The sequence below is a fragment of the Sinocyclocheilus grahami genome, unplaced genomic scaffold (genome assembly GCF_001515645.1).
Source record: "Sinocyclocheilus grahami isolate Dianchi unplaced genomic scaffold, SAMN03320097.WGS_v1.1 scaffold654.1, whole genome shotgun sequence".
Taxonomy (NCBI): Eukaryota; Metazoa; Chordata; class Actinopteri; order Cypriniformes; family Cyprinidae; genus Sinocyclocheilus; species Sinocyclocheilus grahami.
The window spans coordinates 548791-567084 of record NW_015505833.1 but is presented as its reverse complement, the minus strand read 5'-3'; the positions used below and the strand labels follow the sequence as shown (position 1 = coordinate 567084).

Below are 18294 nucleotides of genomic sequence, written 5' to 3'. Positions count from 1 at the left end.
AGTCTGCGAAGATTCACGCCTCTCAAGAGGGGCTTGTCCAATGAGAAAGACGGAAATTCCAAGTGGGAGGTGGCAATTGAGGGTTTTATGACCCTTTGTCTCTAAGCATGGTATTTTGCATATGAAACTTGGATCAAAATTACTAAAGATTCTTAGAACACTAATATGTTGCATAGGTATAGACATACAATATACACTCTCAATTAGATCATCCGAATACGAATTAATAGAGACCAAAAACGTTATATGTAAGGTTACATGAATGAGTGGTTCTATCATAAGCATGCATAAAATAGTCTACAATACAACAGATAATATACAAGACAGCAATAATATACACAATGACCTGAAGGATATGTGTGTTCATTCAAAGAAAGGTTTTCCTATGAATGAATTAGTAGAAAAGTCCATTTCTACTGTGCACTGTGGATTTCCTATGGAAATTGTAGTGAGAAAGGTGTTTCTCAACATGCCATTAGGTCGTAAATGTATCTGGTGTCAGGGTTGCCATGGTAACCAGGGGGGGCCTGGTGTCGTTGCAGACATCCTGGCATCCAGTTTATTGGGTGAGGGGACTGTGACGATTTGTTAATCTAATGAATAACTGATTTGTTAAATCAAATGAAAAATTGTGTGTTTGATTGGTCCAGACGCTACACATGTTTACTTGTCATATCTTATCAACGTTGCATGCACAAAATAGACACTTGACGCAGTCAAAGCGGTAGCACCGGAGAAGTGATAATTAAAAGTTTCAGTCAATGATTTCGGCCCTCCAAAACCATTTCAGCCAAAACTGAATATTCTTGGTTGGAGAAATTGTGGTGTAAAACTGATGTTGGAAATGTTGGTCCCGGATACACAACTTCTCAAATTATATTAACCAGACACTGAATGAGCATTCTGTAGAGTACCAGCTTTGGTTGGCTGGGTGCTTTAAATCCAGGGAAGTTGATAACACCTGGAGAAAGCTGTCCATTTGTATTTCTTTGCTCGTCATCATCTTTGGGCACATGTTTTTTTGAGCGAATCGCATTGGTGCCAACATAATGGTGTAGTTACAAAATCTACCAGCAGGGACTAGTAAAACATCCAAAGCTTGATCCCATGGTTAACATTAACCACAATGTCACAACAGTATGTCAAATGGAGATTTATAGTATTAACTGTACTACATCACGGCTGGTGTGAATGACTTAAATCTAAGTTCTAACAGTCATTGTGAAAGAAGTCTTAACAAGAAGTGTTAAGATGAAAGATGAAACTAGTAACTCTGAACAGGATCCATTTCAGATTTTTTACTCTGAGTTAATCTTGTGGCAGTTCATTTCCCAGTGACTTTTAACCTCTATGTGATCGTCAGCCTTTAAACAGTGGCAGCACAATTCTTACTGTCACTGTAAATGTACTAGGCCTATAACCACCTGAAATATGTGCTGGAAGTGTAATGTTGTAGACTTTCACACTGTCCCCAGCTGGATGTGATTAGCAGCGGTTCAGAGTCATTAGTTAACTCCGTCTCTCCTTATGTGTCCAGTAATGCCTTTGTAAATTCACTTTGAATGGCTGTGACTGGCTTGGCAGATCACCACTGGAGGTTGGCAGGGCTTTGATGACAGTCAGAGTTTGTCATAAAAGGTCCCAAATGTGAGTTTAAAGGCGTGAGGACCAGACGATTGAGGCCCCAGTGATTTCAAGATGACGGCTTTATACAAAATGGTACAATAGCTGACTTTAGTGGTGGCACATGGGATGCCAATTAGGAGGGTCATTGGAAATGGCAGTCTGGGTTGAGGCAGGGGCATGCCATGGAAACTCCACGCTGGAAGTCTTTCTGAAGTGACGCCAGTCTGCAATAACAGGCTAATTGTGAGTGATGTCAGCCATAAACTGAAGCCATAAATCTACATTTGGACACCCAACCCCCAACCCGTCTGACACAATAACCCAGCTTAAATAAGCAAATCATTAATACTTACTAAAAGGGAGGTTTTAAAAGTCAGCGTATAGTCAAAATTGATTTGTGTCGTACATGTACTTGGCCTTATTTTTAAAGGAACCCACAGATCCTGTCATTATTTACTCACCAAGCTTTCTTTATTGTGCAGAACACGAAAGAAGATATTTGATGAATATTTAGAAGTAAATTATTAGAAGTAAACTATACAACTCCATTCAGGAATGGAATGATCCTGTCAGTTTCTGATGATAAAAATGCTTCCCTACATTTCTGTTACGTTACATTATGGAATTTAAACGGGTTGGCAATACTGTTTCATTCTGATTTTAAGGATTTAGAAAGGAAATATGAAGTCTGAGAGTTGTCACACTGTTACATTAAGACACTGACAGTCTAATCTGAGAGTTTATAGCATGTCACAGCTGCTGTTTTTGGTACAGGTCCTATTATATCGGACTTATTTTGTTCACTCTTAATTAAAACCAAGGACAAGCACTCAATCCCCAAGAAATCATGTTTGATTTGTGATCCCAAGCTGCTCCGTAGCAGAACCTGGTACATAGGTTCATTGTCTTTCACCAAATTTCCCATAATGCTTATGATTTAGAATTCATCATTAGGCTTTGAAAGCTAAGCCATGCAACCCCCAGCAACTCTTCAGAACTCTTGTCCAAAATATATACATTATTATCCCTCATAAAACAATCACTTGTTTCACTCTACAGGCTTTTAATGTGGCCTTGATGGACTGACAGAATATTTATTTATAGTGAACAGAAATGAAGCGTAGCATTATTTGCCCTGTAAAAACAGAGCAGAAAGAGGTGCCGTTGATGACTAATTGTTGGCAGGAGGTCATCATTAATGTGCAAGGAATAAATGCTGTCCTGCTGGAGCTGGCGTTTCTGAGGAGCTCAAGTTGATTTAGTCTTGATATATACTGTACAGTCAGTGTTCAGGCAATGCAATTTCCAGGAATGAGTTAAAAGCCTGAATCGGCTTCTTCATGACAAGAACAGCAACATTTAGTCACTGAGATGATGTAAGAGTATTTAAAAAACGAATAATTGACACCCTTCTCAAATAGTTTCAGCTGGCATTTAAACTCTCTTAGCAGGTTCGGTTTCAGCTTCTAAAAGCAGCAAGGCAAGTACAAGCCTCTCTCATGGAAATAGGAACAGCGTCAGGTGCATTGCTCAGAGTTTCCTCATATCCGCGCAGCTCCTTTGATTAGAGTTCCTGTAGGGTCGTGCCTGGATCTGCCCATTTCCCAGCTGTTATTTTTCTCCCAGGTAGCGTCTCAGCCCGTCTCCCGGCGCTTTATGACTGCTATTTGCACCTTGTAGCTCTCAGTGTGTAATTTCATGAGAGGTATTTAAGGAGGCAGCGCAGACATTTGCTTATAGTTAAGCTTGTCATGGACCTGGGAGACTGAGGCGCAGATTTGTGGCGGATGATTCTTACGTGTTACTTATGCAGGAATGCCGTCAGCAGCACCACTCCCGCTTGACAGCATGGATTTGCACTGTTTACTTAAACTAAACCGTATGCTAAGTGCCATGTGTGTAAATTGATTTACATTTTCAAGTTTCCTCCTGGCAGAAATGGAAAGGTAAAGATTTCCCTGGATAGATCAACAAATTTATGGTTTCCTTCAAAATTGTCCCGTTTCTCATTTGGCACTTGCTTTAGACCAAATTTGATATTTATATTGTGCCTGGTATAAATTTGACTGAAATTTGATTTGTTTATCCATTGCATCATCCAACAGTTCCAGAACAGCATAATTCAAGCTCTTACGACAGCAGTGAATTTAATTTATGTGCCGCAAATCTTTGTCAACACATCCTGCACCTTTCAGAACAGTAGAATTAATTTATTTTCCCAGTAGAGAATGTCAAAAATAACAGTCCCAAACTGAATTTTATCACTCGTATGTTGTTCTTTTGTAGCTCAAGTTATGTTGCATTTTATATTGTATACTAAAAGAATATAGAACTGGGGTTCTCAACTCTCGAGGTCCAATTTCCTGCAGAGTTCAGCTCTAAGCCTAACCAAACACACTTGAACAAGCTAATTAGGGTCTTCAGGGTTACTAGAAAGCTACAGACAGGTGAGTTTGACCAAGGCTGGAGGGAAACTCTCGAAACCTCGAGGGCCAGAGCAGATAGAGGGGGTCTTGACAAACCAGAGCAGAGTTTGAGACATCGTTGAGACCTCTTCTAAAACTCTAGAGTGAGATTACTGGGTCTGTTTCTCTGAAGATCAATTTGCGAAGAAGAAGGTTTGCGAAAATTCTCTTGAATTAAATCTCATTGCTGTCTTGGGCCAGGCATACACTGTGCAATTCCAGCAATGTTTTTGTTAAATACCAACTCTCTCTGTATGAGTAAATCGCATGTGATATCAAGCCAACGCTCAGGATTTATGTGCTCACACTATACACCGGTACTGTGTAGCCTCCATCGCTTACGTCCAAACCACACGCCATGTCGCCATGGTTTCGTTTCTGTTTTCACTCAGACGCAAGGAAAAAACACTGAGTTTAGGGCAGTCAGTTCGTAGCTCTGTTTCAATTGAGCGATACCCTCACAGGGGCCGACCAAAATTTATGACATGTCAGAAATTCATCCGACCATCCAATTGCCGGTCGGAAGAGGCTAACCGCCTCTCGTTGCCCCATGTACACTGCACAACAAAGCTGAAATTTGTCCCAACTCAAAAAATAAAAGTCGCACGAGTCAGAATTCGGCTCAAAATTGGCCAAAAATCGCACAGTGTATGCCCGGCCTTGGGTTGGGTTATTAAAGGGACAGTTCAACCAAAAATAACCTACCATCAACCAACATTCTTCAAAACGTCTTCTTTTGTGTTCAACAAAAGAAAGAAATTCATACAGGTTTGAAACAACTTCAGGGTGAGTGAAACGATGACAATTTTCAGTTTTGGCTGGATTAACTCTTTTAAGAGATCTCGTTAGTTTAGTGTTCTTTGTCAGATGGCAGACCTCTCTAGGTGAAGGTGAAGAACACGTAAGTGTCTGCTGCATGTATTTAATCTGATCACATGAACTAAAACTCTGAATACAGGTCAGCAGGTTCTCTGTTGTAGTGTCTCTGGAAACAATTTCCAATGGGTCTCCAAAGCAAAGGTCATCAGCAGACGAAAGTTCTTCGACAGTCTGGGGTAAATCGGGCTCGGTAACTGGAAGTGATGTCACAGAGGATGAACACTAAGCATAGTGCATAATATCTGAAAGACAGCATGTGGATTTAATTGAAACATGACAGGGGTCACTGCAAGGTCTCTCACTGTCTGTCTGAATTATGTCACTGAGATCCTGTACTGTCTTCCTCAACTAACTAGAAGCCATAATTGCAATCCTGTGGGATTCTATTGACTTAACTTTGGATGCATAGGAAAGACTGGAAGACATGCAGCAAGCATGTAACTCGCATGAAAGCGCAATCGCCATACATCGACTTGACTTTGAGAATTAGTCTTGACAACGGCTGAAACTCCCAACATGAGAGCATGAGGCTGGAGTCATGCAGAGTGACCAGTCATGCCTGAACTTCATTCTACGTCTAGCTCGAAAGCCTCGGCTCTGGCAAAGGTCGCTTCTGTTGACTAAACCCTGTGATCTGGTGACAGAAGAAAAGCGTATCTCATGAGGATTGCTGCCTTGACACCAAAACAACTGGGTAATTTTGCTCTTTGAAGTCCTCAGCGTTCAATAAAGGATCAAATGCTTGACTGTAGGACCTTTGGTCTCGGGGTGAGGTTAAGTCCCAGGTGTTGTTCACTTGATGGAGTCTTGAATCACTGCTCTAGAAACGCCTGGATTAATCTGCTTACAGCTGCTAATGATATCAACTAGCCTAACAAACTTAAATCTGATCCACAGCCAGTGGTTGTTGACATCTGACTCTCTTTTCGCCCTGAAATCTAGGAGCGCTTTCTTCCGTTATTTTCAGGCATCCACATCAATTTTATTGCTGCCTTTTTCTGTTCTATAAAATACTGTCATCTACATGGAGTGATATCAATTATTATCCAAGATGTTCTTTTTACAATCATCCGTGCTCCCAGCTTTGTGTGAATTAGTGGACAGAAGTGTTGCTCGATACAGTTGTGCCTTTCAGGGTTGCCAACTTTGCTTGCTTGGCTGCAGTGAGATTTTGATGACATGGGCTGAATCACCTGTTTGAGGTTGTAAGGTTCCACCAGTTCCTTTTTAAGTTCATCTTAATAATGCAAATTACCCAAACACTTGAGCTTAATGTTGCACTAGATGCACTTTTTAGAAACTGTCCGTAATTACCTTACCTACCATATACACTGGTTAGCTAGTTAGCTAATATTAACACCCAATAATTACATTATTAAAAAAACCAAAAATGTTATTATTTTGAATGCCCTACATCAGGGGTCTTCAACTAAAATTGCTTGAGGTCCAGTAATGAACCCTCCTCACCTGCCGAGGTCCAGACAATTCTTTACCTATAAAGTAAAACAGCCTATTTTCACATGTATGAATAATTCTAAATACATTATCATGCCTTTATTGTATGTCACTTCTTTGCAGACTGTTAGTTAAATGACACATTTTGACAAACTTTTGACATTTGATTGCTTTTGTTATTTTGATAATTGCATTAAAGCTGATATAGGTAATATTAGGCCTTTTTTTGTGAATCAGCAGATTGTTTTCGTCAAGATGCAGGGCTGTGTTATAGATGATAAGAAAAAACAAGGCACAATCAAAGTGTAAACAGGTCAGAGGTGAATATTCTGTAAGAAAACGTTACCGTCATTTATTGTTATTGTAGGGCCTAAATGTAAATGTAACATAATTCCTATGATGTTACTGTTGTAGAAATATAATTTCTTGCATAAATTTTATTATGCATGAAAATGCATATTTTAATCTAAAATTAGCACTCTGATTGATGTGCGGTTGTGTGCGCTTTTATTTTTTTTATGCCTTTTATTTTGTGTTATCTTGTTATTTTCCGTGAGATGTTCTGTAGCGTCTCACTGCAAATGCTTGAGAGTTGGCATACCCCCTTTTTCAATACTTCCCTGTAAACGTACAGTATGTGTGCTGTGCTAATTACAATGTCTAATTATCGTTGCACATCGTGGGCGGTTCACGCTCGGAATCACGCGAGCGTTGTTTGAAAAGTGTTGAAATCTTTCAGCAGTTACCTCCCATACAGGCATTAATTATGTGATGAGATGTGTATCCTCTACACACACTGTGCTCTTGGATTGGGGTTGTTTAGTCTGGCAAGACCTGCATGGTTTCGCTCGCGGATTACTTAAGCATGGTGTGAATGCAACGTTCCTTGAGCCAGTGAGACCAGATCTCTGCTCGACTGTGTAGGCATCACAGTCTGGGAAAAAAGAGCATAAACCAGTGTTTTCAGCAGGGTAGATCAACATTAACCTCTGTAGACAGGACATACAGTCTTCAAAGTCGCACTGATGTAAGCGTTTATAAGATGTAGATGACTGTGAGAAGGCGTGTACACATAAACATCTGTTCAACTCACATTATGGACCAGCAAATTGACCTTAAACACACATTAGAGACTTCAGTCCTTGATTGTACTTGTGTCATCCAGACAGTGCTGAATGTGTCTCTTATTCACCCTCGTGCATAAATCCTCAACTCAAAAGCAACCTGCTTTGCCTCTGTCTTCTCTTCCCAGAGTTCAGCACATGTTTTACAGCCTATTGTGTGTATGATTGCCTCGCAATGAACTTAAGTGTTGTTGGCAGCGATGAATGATAATCAGATGCACATTGGGTTCAAACAGGTTCTCAGAAGGGCTTTTCTGTTTGTTTGGAGAGGAGCTTATCCTCAGAGCCCAATTGAGGATAATTATCAGACCGCGCTGAAGTGGCGGCGCAAACGAGTTCTCGCTCTGACCTGGCGTGACGTTTGGATGAGGGCTTGAAGAGTCCTTGGGATCTGCAGATTGCGAGGGACGTGAAGCTTGTTAGGGTTAATGACAGCACAGCTCTCCAAAGAAATGTAATTTGGGCGTTTATGTCATAAACTGAGCTCAGAGTCGGCTCGATGTGAAGTACTGCACCTCCAGTGTGATCTGTACTGCTTCTTGAGGAATCACGCTTGGGAAATCAGACTCCAAATATATCTTTAATCCAGATTTTTAAAATCTAAACGTGTCTTGAGAACATTAACAAAGTGTCTGTTTTATGTTCCAAAGCACATTAACATTATGACAGTGCTCGTAAAACCCTGTGCAGGTGTTCCTCAATCATCCGGCTCAGCGTCTGTTCTCAACCTCTTACGCAAAGTAATACATTCAGCCTGAACTTCTTAAAGTACAGACTCCATTCTGACTTTGATTTTTAGATCATTTTAATCGGAGGTGTGTTGTTTTCTATTGCATTTTTTTTTTTTTTTGCATTTTTTTTTTTTTTTGCATTTTTTTTTTTTTTTGCATTTTTTTTTTTTTTTGCATTTTTTTTTTTTTTTGCATTTTTTTTTTTTTTTTACAATAAATTAAGATTAATTAATTGAATTGCAATTGATCTTTTGTCCTGCATCTGTTTGCATACTGAGTTTTGATTGGTGTGTTATCTTTCACATCTATTTAATCGTTTGTCTTCACTGTTAACTGTGGCTACACTAGGCTTTGAGCTTATGAAATTACTTCAATCGCTGCAAACCGTGCAGCTTTAAGTTTATGCATCAGATTTCAGTTTGTGTTGTTTAATACCTCTGTTGGTCAAATGAAAATTATGTTTAACTCTGAAGACCATTCTATTAGGGCTTAATAATTTGAGAAAATCTTGAAAATGTGGGTATTAACTCATTACAACAACAGTGAACATAATTATAGATATATATATAGATATAGATATATGCTTGAGTTTTAATATATCACTGTTTTTGACCCATTTATTTTGGCAGTTTGTCAGCAGTTAGAGTGAAGAGATTCTGTGTTCATTTTTGCATGCGTTTCAGCTTCTTAAAGCGGCTCGATTCACAGTACATGAGCCAAGATGCTATGAGATGTTGACACACTGTATTTCTAAAACAAGCAGTGCAAACAGTATATGTAATTAGTTAAATCATGACCTTTGTGATTTGACTCACACATTAAGCCATATCACAAAATCGATTTTATTGTGATATATCATGTAGCCCTATATGTACTTTCTCTGGATGAGCTTGCATTGAACTTCTCTCTCTTTCGCTGTCTTGCAAGCACTGCTGTTTCCTTCAGGACATGGACACATACACATGTTGTGAGTATGCAGCATGAAGAGTGCAGCGTTTCTTGATCAGTCATTAACAAGTGTGTTTTCTCTCTAGTCAGGTTTGATCAGAACTCAGGATGCGGATTACTTCTTGAAGCCACTGCACCCACATCAGGCACTTCTGGAGAACTTCTCAGGCCCATCTGACCACCATCCCCACATCTTGTACAAGAGATTCACACCAGCACAGACAAACACAGGCAGAAGCAGGAGGTCAACTGAGCCAAAGACGGTCAGCAGAAGACATTCGGCCGTCCCATATCTGTGGAGAACCACACCGACGGATCCAGAGGAGTACCAGCGTACGCCGCACAGTCATGACGGCACACAGCAAAGACAGCACTTCTGTGGAAGACGGAAGAAATGTATGTAAGGACATTCTCTCTCCAACCGCACCTTCAGAGTCTCTAACACTAAGCTGCTTTCCATTACATGGTGCTGGACTGTCAAAAACGCTCATTAGTAGGGAAGGGGGGCATACTTTAAACAATGGTTTCGTATGTACAGGGGTCACAGCTGTTCAAGGGTCAGTTTGAACATGTTTTCATGACATCATGACACCTGTATTGTGTTTGGTCAGAGATTAATAATCTTCACCTACTCTAAACAAACACCACATCTTCACATTGCATTTGAACCCTGAGTAATGTTTTATGAACCAAGTAACCAAATCTTATGTGGGATGTGAGGTAACAGCTAATACAGTTTGACACACATGGCATGCATTAATGTCATGTATAGGCCAGAGTTTTCCAGACACCGATTCAACTTTTTGCTGAACTAGTAATGCATTTTCTTTTGTGGAACCAGCACTGACTGTGTGAGTGTGACCTAGTATTGATGTCATCTTGGTCCTGTGTTTCAGACATGCCTAAACCTCCTGAGGATGATATCTATATTTTTCCGGATGAATATAAGTTCATGCCCAGAGGGAAACGAGCCATTATGTTCAAATCTCAGACGCACCAGAGGCTAAATGTGGAGACCCTGGTGGTGGTCGACCGCAAGATGATGGACAATCACGGCCATGAGAATATAACCACATATGTCCTTACTGTTCTTAACATGGTAAGTCATCCATCCATTTGCCCATACATCTAACTATCCATACATCGATCCATCCATACATGCATCCATCCATCCATCCATCCATCCATCTATACATCCATGAATCCATCCATCCAGCCATCCATCTGTCTTTCCATGCATCCATCCATCTATACATCCACAAATTCATTCATCCATTCATGCACCTATACATGCATTCAATCATGCATTCATCCAGATATCAATGCATCCATTCACCCATCCATGCATTCATCTATCTATCCATGTATTCATGCATCCATGCACACATCCATACATCCATGAATCCATTCATCACACCATGCATCCATACATGCATTGATTCATGCATCTATCCGGATATCAATGCATCCATGTATCCATCCATTCATCCAATTATCCATGCATCCATCCATCCATCTATCCATGCATCCATCAATGCATCTATCCTTTCATCCATGTATCCATTCATGTATCCCTCTGTCTATCTACCATCCATGTATCCATCCAGTTATTAGTGCATCCATCTCTGCACATCCATGCATCCATCCAGATATCGATGGATCCATTCATCCATTCATCCATCCATACACCCAGGCATCTACCATCTATTCATTTATCCATGCACCTGTCCATACAGTACATACATCTATTAATCCAGGCATCCATCCATGCATCCATCCAGATATCGATGCATCCATTTGTCCATCCATTTCCCAGTTTTCTGTGTATTCGGAGTATGCTCTGAATGCATGGAGAATGATGTCAAGCTGAGGTCAGAGCATGTGTTTTCACTTCATTGTGGCATATCTGGTTGACCAAATGGACTAGTTAATGATTGCTAAAAGTCAAAGTGAGTATCTTTGGGGTGAGCACAGTGAAAAAATGTAAGCACAGATGAAAACACTCTTTTAGACTAATGGAAATAGGATTGTGTTACATGTTATGAACATATCCATCAAACTCAGACTTAGTGAAAATGTTTTAAGAGTCCTGGTTTACAAAAGGATTTGTGAAATACTGACACCTGAAACCAAACTGGATGCCTCTTATGTTGGTGTCAGTGGAAACAAAGACAAAATAGCAGGAATGAAAGACCTTGTATTGGGACTAAGTGTTTGTATTTATGATACCTGAGCTTTTTAAACCATCCTAAGGACTTTATCTTCAGCTCTGTTTCAAAGGCCAATGACATGTGGGATTAGGGATTCGCTTAAGTACATATGGTATGCCTCCATAGAGGTGAGGCTTTGAAGAACTTTGGAGAAACATCCCAGCCATATGCTTCTCATTTTTTCCAAAGAGACACTTATGATTGATCTGCTCAAAGATTGGGGTTTAAATGCCTCGATGTAAATGCACCATCCTGTAACCTAATGCTGAGCTTTCTGCACTGTTGTTTATCTCCACAAAGGTCTCAACACTTTTCAAAGATGGCACGATTGGAGGTGACATCAATGTTGTAATTGTTGGACTAATACTGCTGGATGAAGACCAGGTGAGTTTGAGATGCCATGAATTGAAAAACAAAGCAGAAGATCTTGGCTCTGTTACATTGATAATGTTTGTTCACATGAATATGTTACACCAACAAAATGTATATATTTGTAAAATCAATGAGAGTTAAAGCCCTCTGGAGGCAATCGACGTCATGAACTGTGAGAGGTGTAGATAACACAGAGCTTTGAAATCGTATGAAACATTGCTTTAGAAGGTGGATTTCATTGTCCTTGAGAGGCTTGTCTCCTTCGTTCTCTTTGAGACGCTCTATCTGAACAGGTCTCGTTTTTATGATGACAGTTTAATTGGAAACACAGCATTCCATTGGATTCCAGCCAGACGAGGGACGCGTCTGTGGGAAAGTGGGCCAGCGAACGGCTGAAGGGCTCCGTTACTGATACACCTGTGCTAATGTTAATGGAGTTCACATTAGCCACCGGCCGAGGAATGCAGAAAATTGGTCTTATCCCCCTTTTGATTGGAATAATTAGCCGCAGTCAGTCAGGATCAGTGATGAGGGGCTAATTACCCTTAGACTCATTTATTGAGGTGGGGTCAGCAGAGGTAGCTGGTAATTACTCGGCCCAGTTTGAGTTATTCTTCCAACACTAGTCACCGGTGGCATGTCATTGTTTCGCTCTTTTGACTTCATTCTGCTCTTGACTCTAGTTAACGCTCTGCTCCCTCAGGATGGACTAGTGATTAACCATCATGCAGATCACACTCTGAACAGTTTCTGCCAGTGGCAGTCGGGATTGGCCGGACGAGAAGGTCGCCGGCATGATCATGCCATCCTGCTAACCGGTCTGGATATCTGCTCTTGGAAGAATGAACCATGTGACACTCTGGGTAAGGACAACATCTGCTGATCTAACATGCAGCATCTCACATATGAGTGCATTTTAAGACATCATGCTTGTATGATGCAAAATTTATGTAAACACAGTCCTTTCTTTCTTAAGGCATTGTAATCAGATGGGACAGAACGTCAAATATGTCAAAATAAAAGTCAGCATAAATACAGTCTAGAGATCTGCCACTGTCTATGATGTTATTACTGATAATAAAAGAGAAACGCCGCTCACTGCTCTTGTCTGGCAAAATTTGGTAGTTTTAGAAGCCCTTTGCAGTTACACATTTAAAGCACTTCTTGTTTTATTGCTCATAATGTGTTTCTTTGCATTTCACTGTTTGTATTTTCTGAAGCTCTCTAGATTTAAAAAAGAAATTTAGTTGACAAATACTTGACTACACAATATTGGGTTACACTTTACTTGAAGGGGTGTGCATAAGACTGACATGACACCTTCATAATCATGACATGACACATACATAATCATGACATGACACATGTCATGAATATGAAGGGTTTTTATGCATGTTTATGACAACTGTCATTAAGTGTCATTCGCTCAGTTATGTAATTTTTAATGCAAAGATGACATTGTTTGAGATGTCTTTGTTATGGGCTATGGTTAGGGGTAAGGGTAGGGGTAGGGTTAGGTCAAATAATGTCATATTTGCATTAAAAATGACATAACTGAGCGAATGACACTTAATGACAGTTGTCATAAACATGCATAAAACCTCTTTCATATTCATGACATGTGTCATGTCATGATTATGAAGGTGTCATGTCAGTCTTATGCACACCCCTTCAAGTAAAGTGTTACCCATTATTGTTTGTATTGTCATTATTGAATTTATTCATTTACTGTATTTATGTAAATTAGTTTAACCCTCATGTTGTTTTCCAGTCATTTTGACCTAGAGAGAATATTTAGTTTTTCTTGAAAATCCTAGTTAATGTTATCGCATTGGACCACAACTTAGGACATTGTTCACACAGGGTATGACAACTTCCCAAAAATAATATTTTTTAATCTAAATAATAGATTTTTTTATCACCTTATTACCAACTTACATTTGTGGTGTCCCCAGTCACAATTACTGTCCTACAGAAAATTGCTTATAAATCTCTCATTATGCTACATTGTTACCAAATATTGGATTCTATATTTTTATCAACTTATTTTCTTTCAGTAAGCACAGGTTTTGTTTTGTCTTTTTGGAAATGATTGATTGTAGGCATCATTGATCATTGAGACCTCTTACACACACACACACACACACACAATACATAATGCATCAGCCCCTAAATATCATTATAATATTGAACTGGGAGGTCAGTGCCAATTCCCAGCCCAAACAAATACTACTTGCTTTATCTTGGTAACCGGATATTTATCGGAAACTTTTGCCCATTAATTAGCACATTTCTACAAGAAATGATAAAAATGTCAGTGTACCTTGAATGCAATATTAAAGTGTCCACCAAATGCATAAATGTAAAATGTAAATGTAGCATCAGTAACTGAAAACCTTCACTAATGCTGCGTTCACACCCGTATGTGACAGTATAATACAACAACTCAAACAAAAAAATAATTAAAGAGTAAAAAAAATCATAGGTGTGGTCTGACATTTAAGATTGATGACCTAATATATGCTGTTTATATGGTGATGACTGCACTTAGTTATCATGAAACTGCTCTACTCTGCTTCTGCTGAACTGTTAAATTATTAGAGGTACAGTAAGAAGCTTTTCCTCTAATAACCTGTTTCCTGTGAGAGCTCAAGCTGTGGTCTCCACCCTGTGCCACATAAAAGAATCTCTCCCCCCTAACCCCTAACCCCATTAGCAAAGCTAGCCATGCCCCTCAAATGCAAGGCTGTGGTTCAAAGGCTGCTAAGGAGTGTCAATGATTAACACTTGAGTGCAGACTCACGCTCGGAGGTCACGAGGTCAGGGGTTCTGGGAGATTTCACGTCCCTCACAGGTCATGGACTGGAAAAATTACAGTTTAACAGATATTCACATAGAAAAGTTATTTTATTTTGTAATAATATTGTTGTTTTTTTACAGTATTTTCGATCAAATAAATGCAGCCTTAGGGAGCATACAATACTTTTTCTCAAAAACATTTTAAAATTCTAACCAACTTTTGATCATTGGTGCACGGTCAGACTATACAAGGTGATCTGGTGTAGGTTTATTTTCGCTTATGAGTTGTACTTCATAACATGTTGCAGTGGTACTCTAGCCTAGACTTGCATACCCCTCATCACTCACTCACTCATTCATTCATTCATCCATCCATCCATGTATTGTTTTGATTTCAGGTTTTGCTCCAATCAGTGGGATGTGCAGTAAGTACCGCAGCTGCACGATCAATGAGGACACGGGTCTCGGTCTGGCCTTCACCATCGCCCATGAATCTGGCCACAAGTAAGAGCTGAATTTATAATTAACCCTTTGTTTGATTCCCTCAAATCCGGGTTAACAAAAGCCTTCTTTTGCACAGCTTTGGAATGGTCCATGATGGCGAAGGAAACGTGTGCAAGAAGTCTGTTGGAAATATTATGTCTCCAACCTTGGCGGGACACAATGGTTTATTCTCCTGGTCATCCTGTAGCCGACAATATCTAAACCGATTTCTAAGGTGAGGTTTCTTTTGACATCTAGAATTAGTTTCCCAAATAACAGTTAGGAATGCCAGTATCATGAGCACTATTTTTTTTACAATGCATCAATACAGTTACAGTGTTGCAGCTGATATTTGTAATGAACTTTGAGTCACTTGGAAAGTCTATCCCAGAATCACATGCTTTACCCATTGGCAGCCCAAAGCGGCATTAGAAGTGCAAAGATATTAACAACCGTGCCCTTTACTGAGCATCTCCTGTCCATTAGTCATCCATGCAGAATCACCCAGCGAGAGTCTAGACACCAACCTCATCTTTAAAAGTAGTATTTGTAGTGCTGTTTTGGTTCTGATATCTAAAAGTGAGCAGCTCCAGCGGGTTTTAAATTTCACTTTCTGTCTGAGAGCCACGTCTGTGCTCATGAAAGTGGATCAGCTTGACCTGTTGCCCTTAAATTGCCCGACGTGTCAAATGAATCGTTATCGTAATGAGCTCATCCTCTTCACTGCCGCCTGGATCAGCAGCTCTAGGCCTCAGCAGAAGAAGCGAGTTGTTTGTCAGATGCTCGGAGCTGCTTCACCTGTCTTCCAGCAACGCTTCATGTGTAGACACCGAAGAAAACGGGGCTTGCAGCAATCTGCAGGATTTTAAAACTGGTCACTACAGCATAATGTGCACACCATTGTGGTTGAAGGTTGCAGTTGGATTCCTGTCAGTCTCATGATTCAATGGTGCAGTAATCTAGAAAATTAAGTACAGGGAAGTATGCTTTCTGTGGCTTCCTGTAGCTCAAACAGTAGATCATGGTACTAGCAACACCAAGGTCGTGGGTTTGATTCCAAGTGAATGCATGAAATTATAAAATGCCTTCCTTGAATGCAATGTTTATGATGGATCAGAGCATCGGCCAAATGCATAAATGTACATTTAAAATGCTAAAGTTCTGTTGAGCCCCATTCAGACCACCAGCGACTTTGGCCCTGTCTACATTAATCTGGGTTCATTCAAAAATGTCATTTATGTTCAAAACGCTCTGTCCACACTTGCGTTTTTAAGTTTGAAACGTATTGGAAAATCATTTTACTGAGCACGTGCAAAACGTAATAAAAGCTCACTGAGATGAGACAGAGACAATCATTTTAATAGCATGCATGTAATTAGCATGTATGGTCTAAAACGCAACTGCCCTCATGTTTTGCCACAGGACAGCAAATGCGAGTAAATCTTTGCAGGAATGTAATAAGATTGTACAAAATAACACATCTTTAGCATCACTCTGAGAGTGAATATACACATTATGCACGTACTGGTATAAACATAGATGTCTATTGGTACAAAATATTTGATTACAAAGGTGAAACCCAGCACCATGGCATCGAGTGCTGCAGGGATGATGTATTTTTTAATTTAAACCCAGAATCAAGTTGCATTTAAGCACTTCCGGTTCCATCATTTTAAAGGGTTTTTGGTTAAGAAATAAGGTCTGTGGTAAACACAAGCTTAAGATGTTTTCTTATTTAATACTATAACATAAAATACATCCGTATGATTTTTATAAAGCTTTTACTTGTCCTAAAAAAGGCAGTTGCTAACAAGTGTCTATATAGGACTATATAAATGTCATCAGACTCTTCTACTCACTAGTTGCTTTCACAGCTTCATTGTTTATAATCACACTCTTGCAAACTATTCTACCTCAAACTTTCAGCAAAATGTTTTTAAATAAAGACCGAAAGAGCTGTCGAAGCTTAATGGTGGTGACGCTGAAGGCATGTGACCATAGTGTGTAGTAGTATATATAGCCTACATTTAACTTTGACTAATGTCGATGGTATTTAGGCTTCAAAATTATGTTAATTTGCGAAGATTATCATGATGGGAAGAAAAAAAACATGTAAGAATCATAAACGTTTGTTGGTCACAGAGTTTATTTTCGGCATTAATCCAAAAGCTAGTGTTGGGTCTGAGTCCAAGTCCTTAACCAATTTAGTTTGAGTGGGAGACATGTATTAATGTTGTGTCATCTTTATGTTGTTACTTTTGTATCTTTAATGTTACAAATGACATGGATTCTCTGTAAAAACAACAAAAAAAAGTCCAAAATGTCAGTGTGTGTCAAGTTTGAGTACAAGTCCACCTCAGTGCATCCGAGTTCATTCATCAGTCCGAGTCCAAATACCCCAAATCTACCAAAAAGAAGATGGAAAATCCTATTTGATATTTGTGTAGGGCAGTGGTTCTCAAACTGTGGGCCACGAGATGGCGCTAAGGGGGCCGCATAAAAATTCTAGAATCTAGATTAGAAAATTATAATTTTTTAAATATTTTACCTGTATATAAATCAGGATTGTCAACCTATGTAACCTATGATGTACATGAAAAATAGTAATATTGAAAAAATAACAAAGTAAAATCAATTATACGCAGCACACTACTCTGAAACGTCACCAAAACCTCTGTTGACGTGCTAGTGCACAGAACGGTTAGCCATGAACACGCAGATAAATGCTTTTTAAAATGGATACGTTTTTAGATATAGGATGCATTGGGAAGGTTAATAAAGAAGAGCCTATCGTGGAAAAAAAAACGAAACTGCGTAAATTTGACGACTCATACATAAAATATGGCTTTATGGAATATAGTGACAGCAGACTACAGTGCACGCTGTGTTTGAAGATTGTATCCATTGATGCGAGAAAGAAAGAAGAACACGTCAAGCAAAAGGTACGACTGACCAACATCATGACAATACCCGAGAAAGCACAGCAAGCATCTTGCAGACCTGCGAATAGCCAAATGTAAAAAGCCTCACACGATCGGCGAGCAGCAGTGGAAATGTGCAGAGTGATGTTCGGGGAGGAGGACGCGAACAAGATTAAATCCATACCGCTGTCCAACAGACGAATCAAAGACATCTCGTTTGATGTGAAATCTCAGCTGACTGAAAGATTACGATTGTGTGAGCAGCTCGCGCTTCAGCTTGA

The 18294-nt window shown here is 39.6% G+C and overlaps 1 protein-coding gene across 1 annotated transcript in view; it reads left to right on the top strand.

Annotated features, from left to right (window-relative positions):
* LOC107558631 (A disintegrin and metalloproteinase with thrombospondin motifs 16) overlaps positions 1-18294 on the top strand; it is a 60837-nt gene that overhangs the window by 6655 nt on the left and 35888 nt on the right. The window contains exons 4-9 of the mRNA XM_016242291.1: positions 9315-9624; positions 10125-10327; positions 11739-11822; positions 12514-12673; positions 15008-15113; positions 15190-15327. Coding sequence (XP_016097777.1) covers positions 9315-9624; positions 10125-10327; positions 11739-11822; positions 12514-12673; positions 15008-15113; positions 15190-15327 — 1001 coding nt within the window. The remainder of the gene's footprint in view (positions 1-9314; positions 9625-10124; positions 10328-11738; positions 11823-12513; positions 12674-15007; positions 15114-15189; positions 15328-18294) is intronic.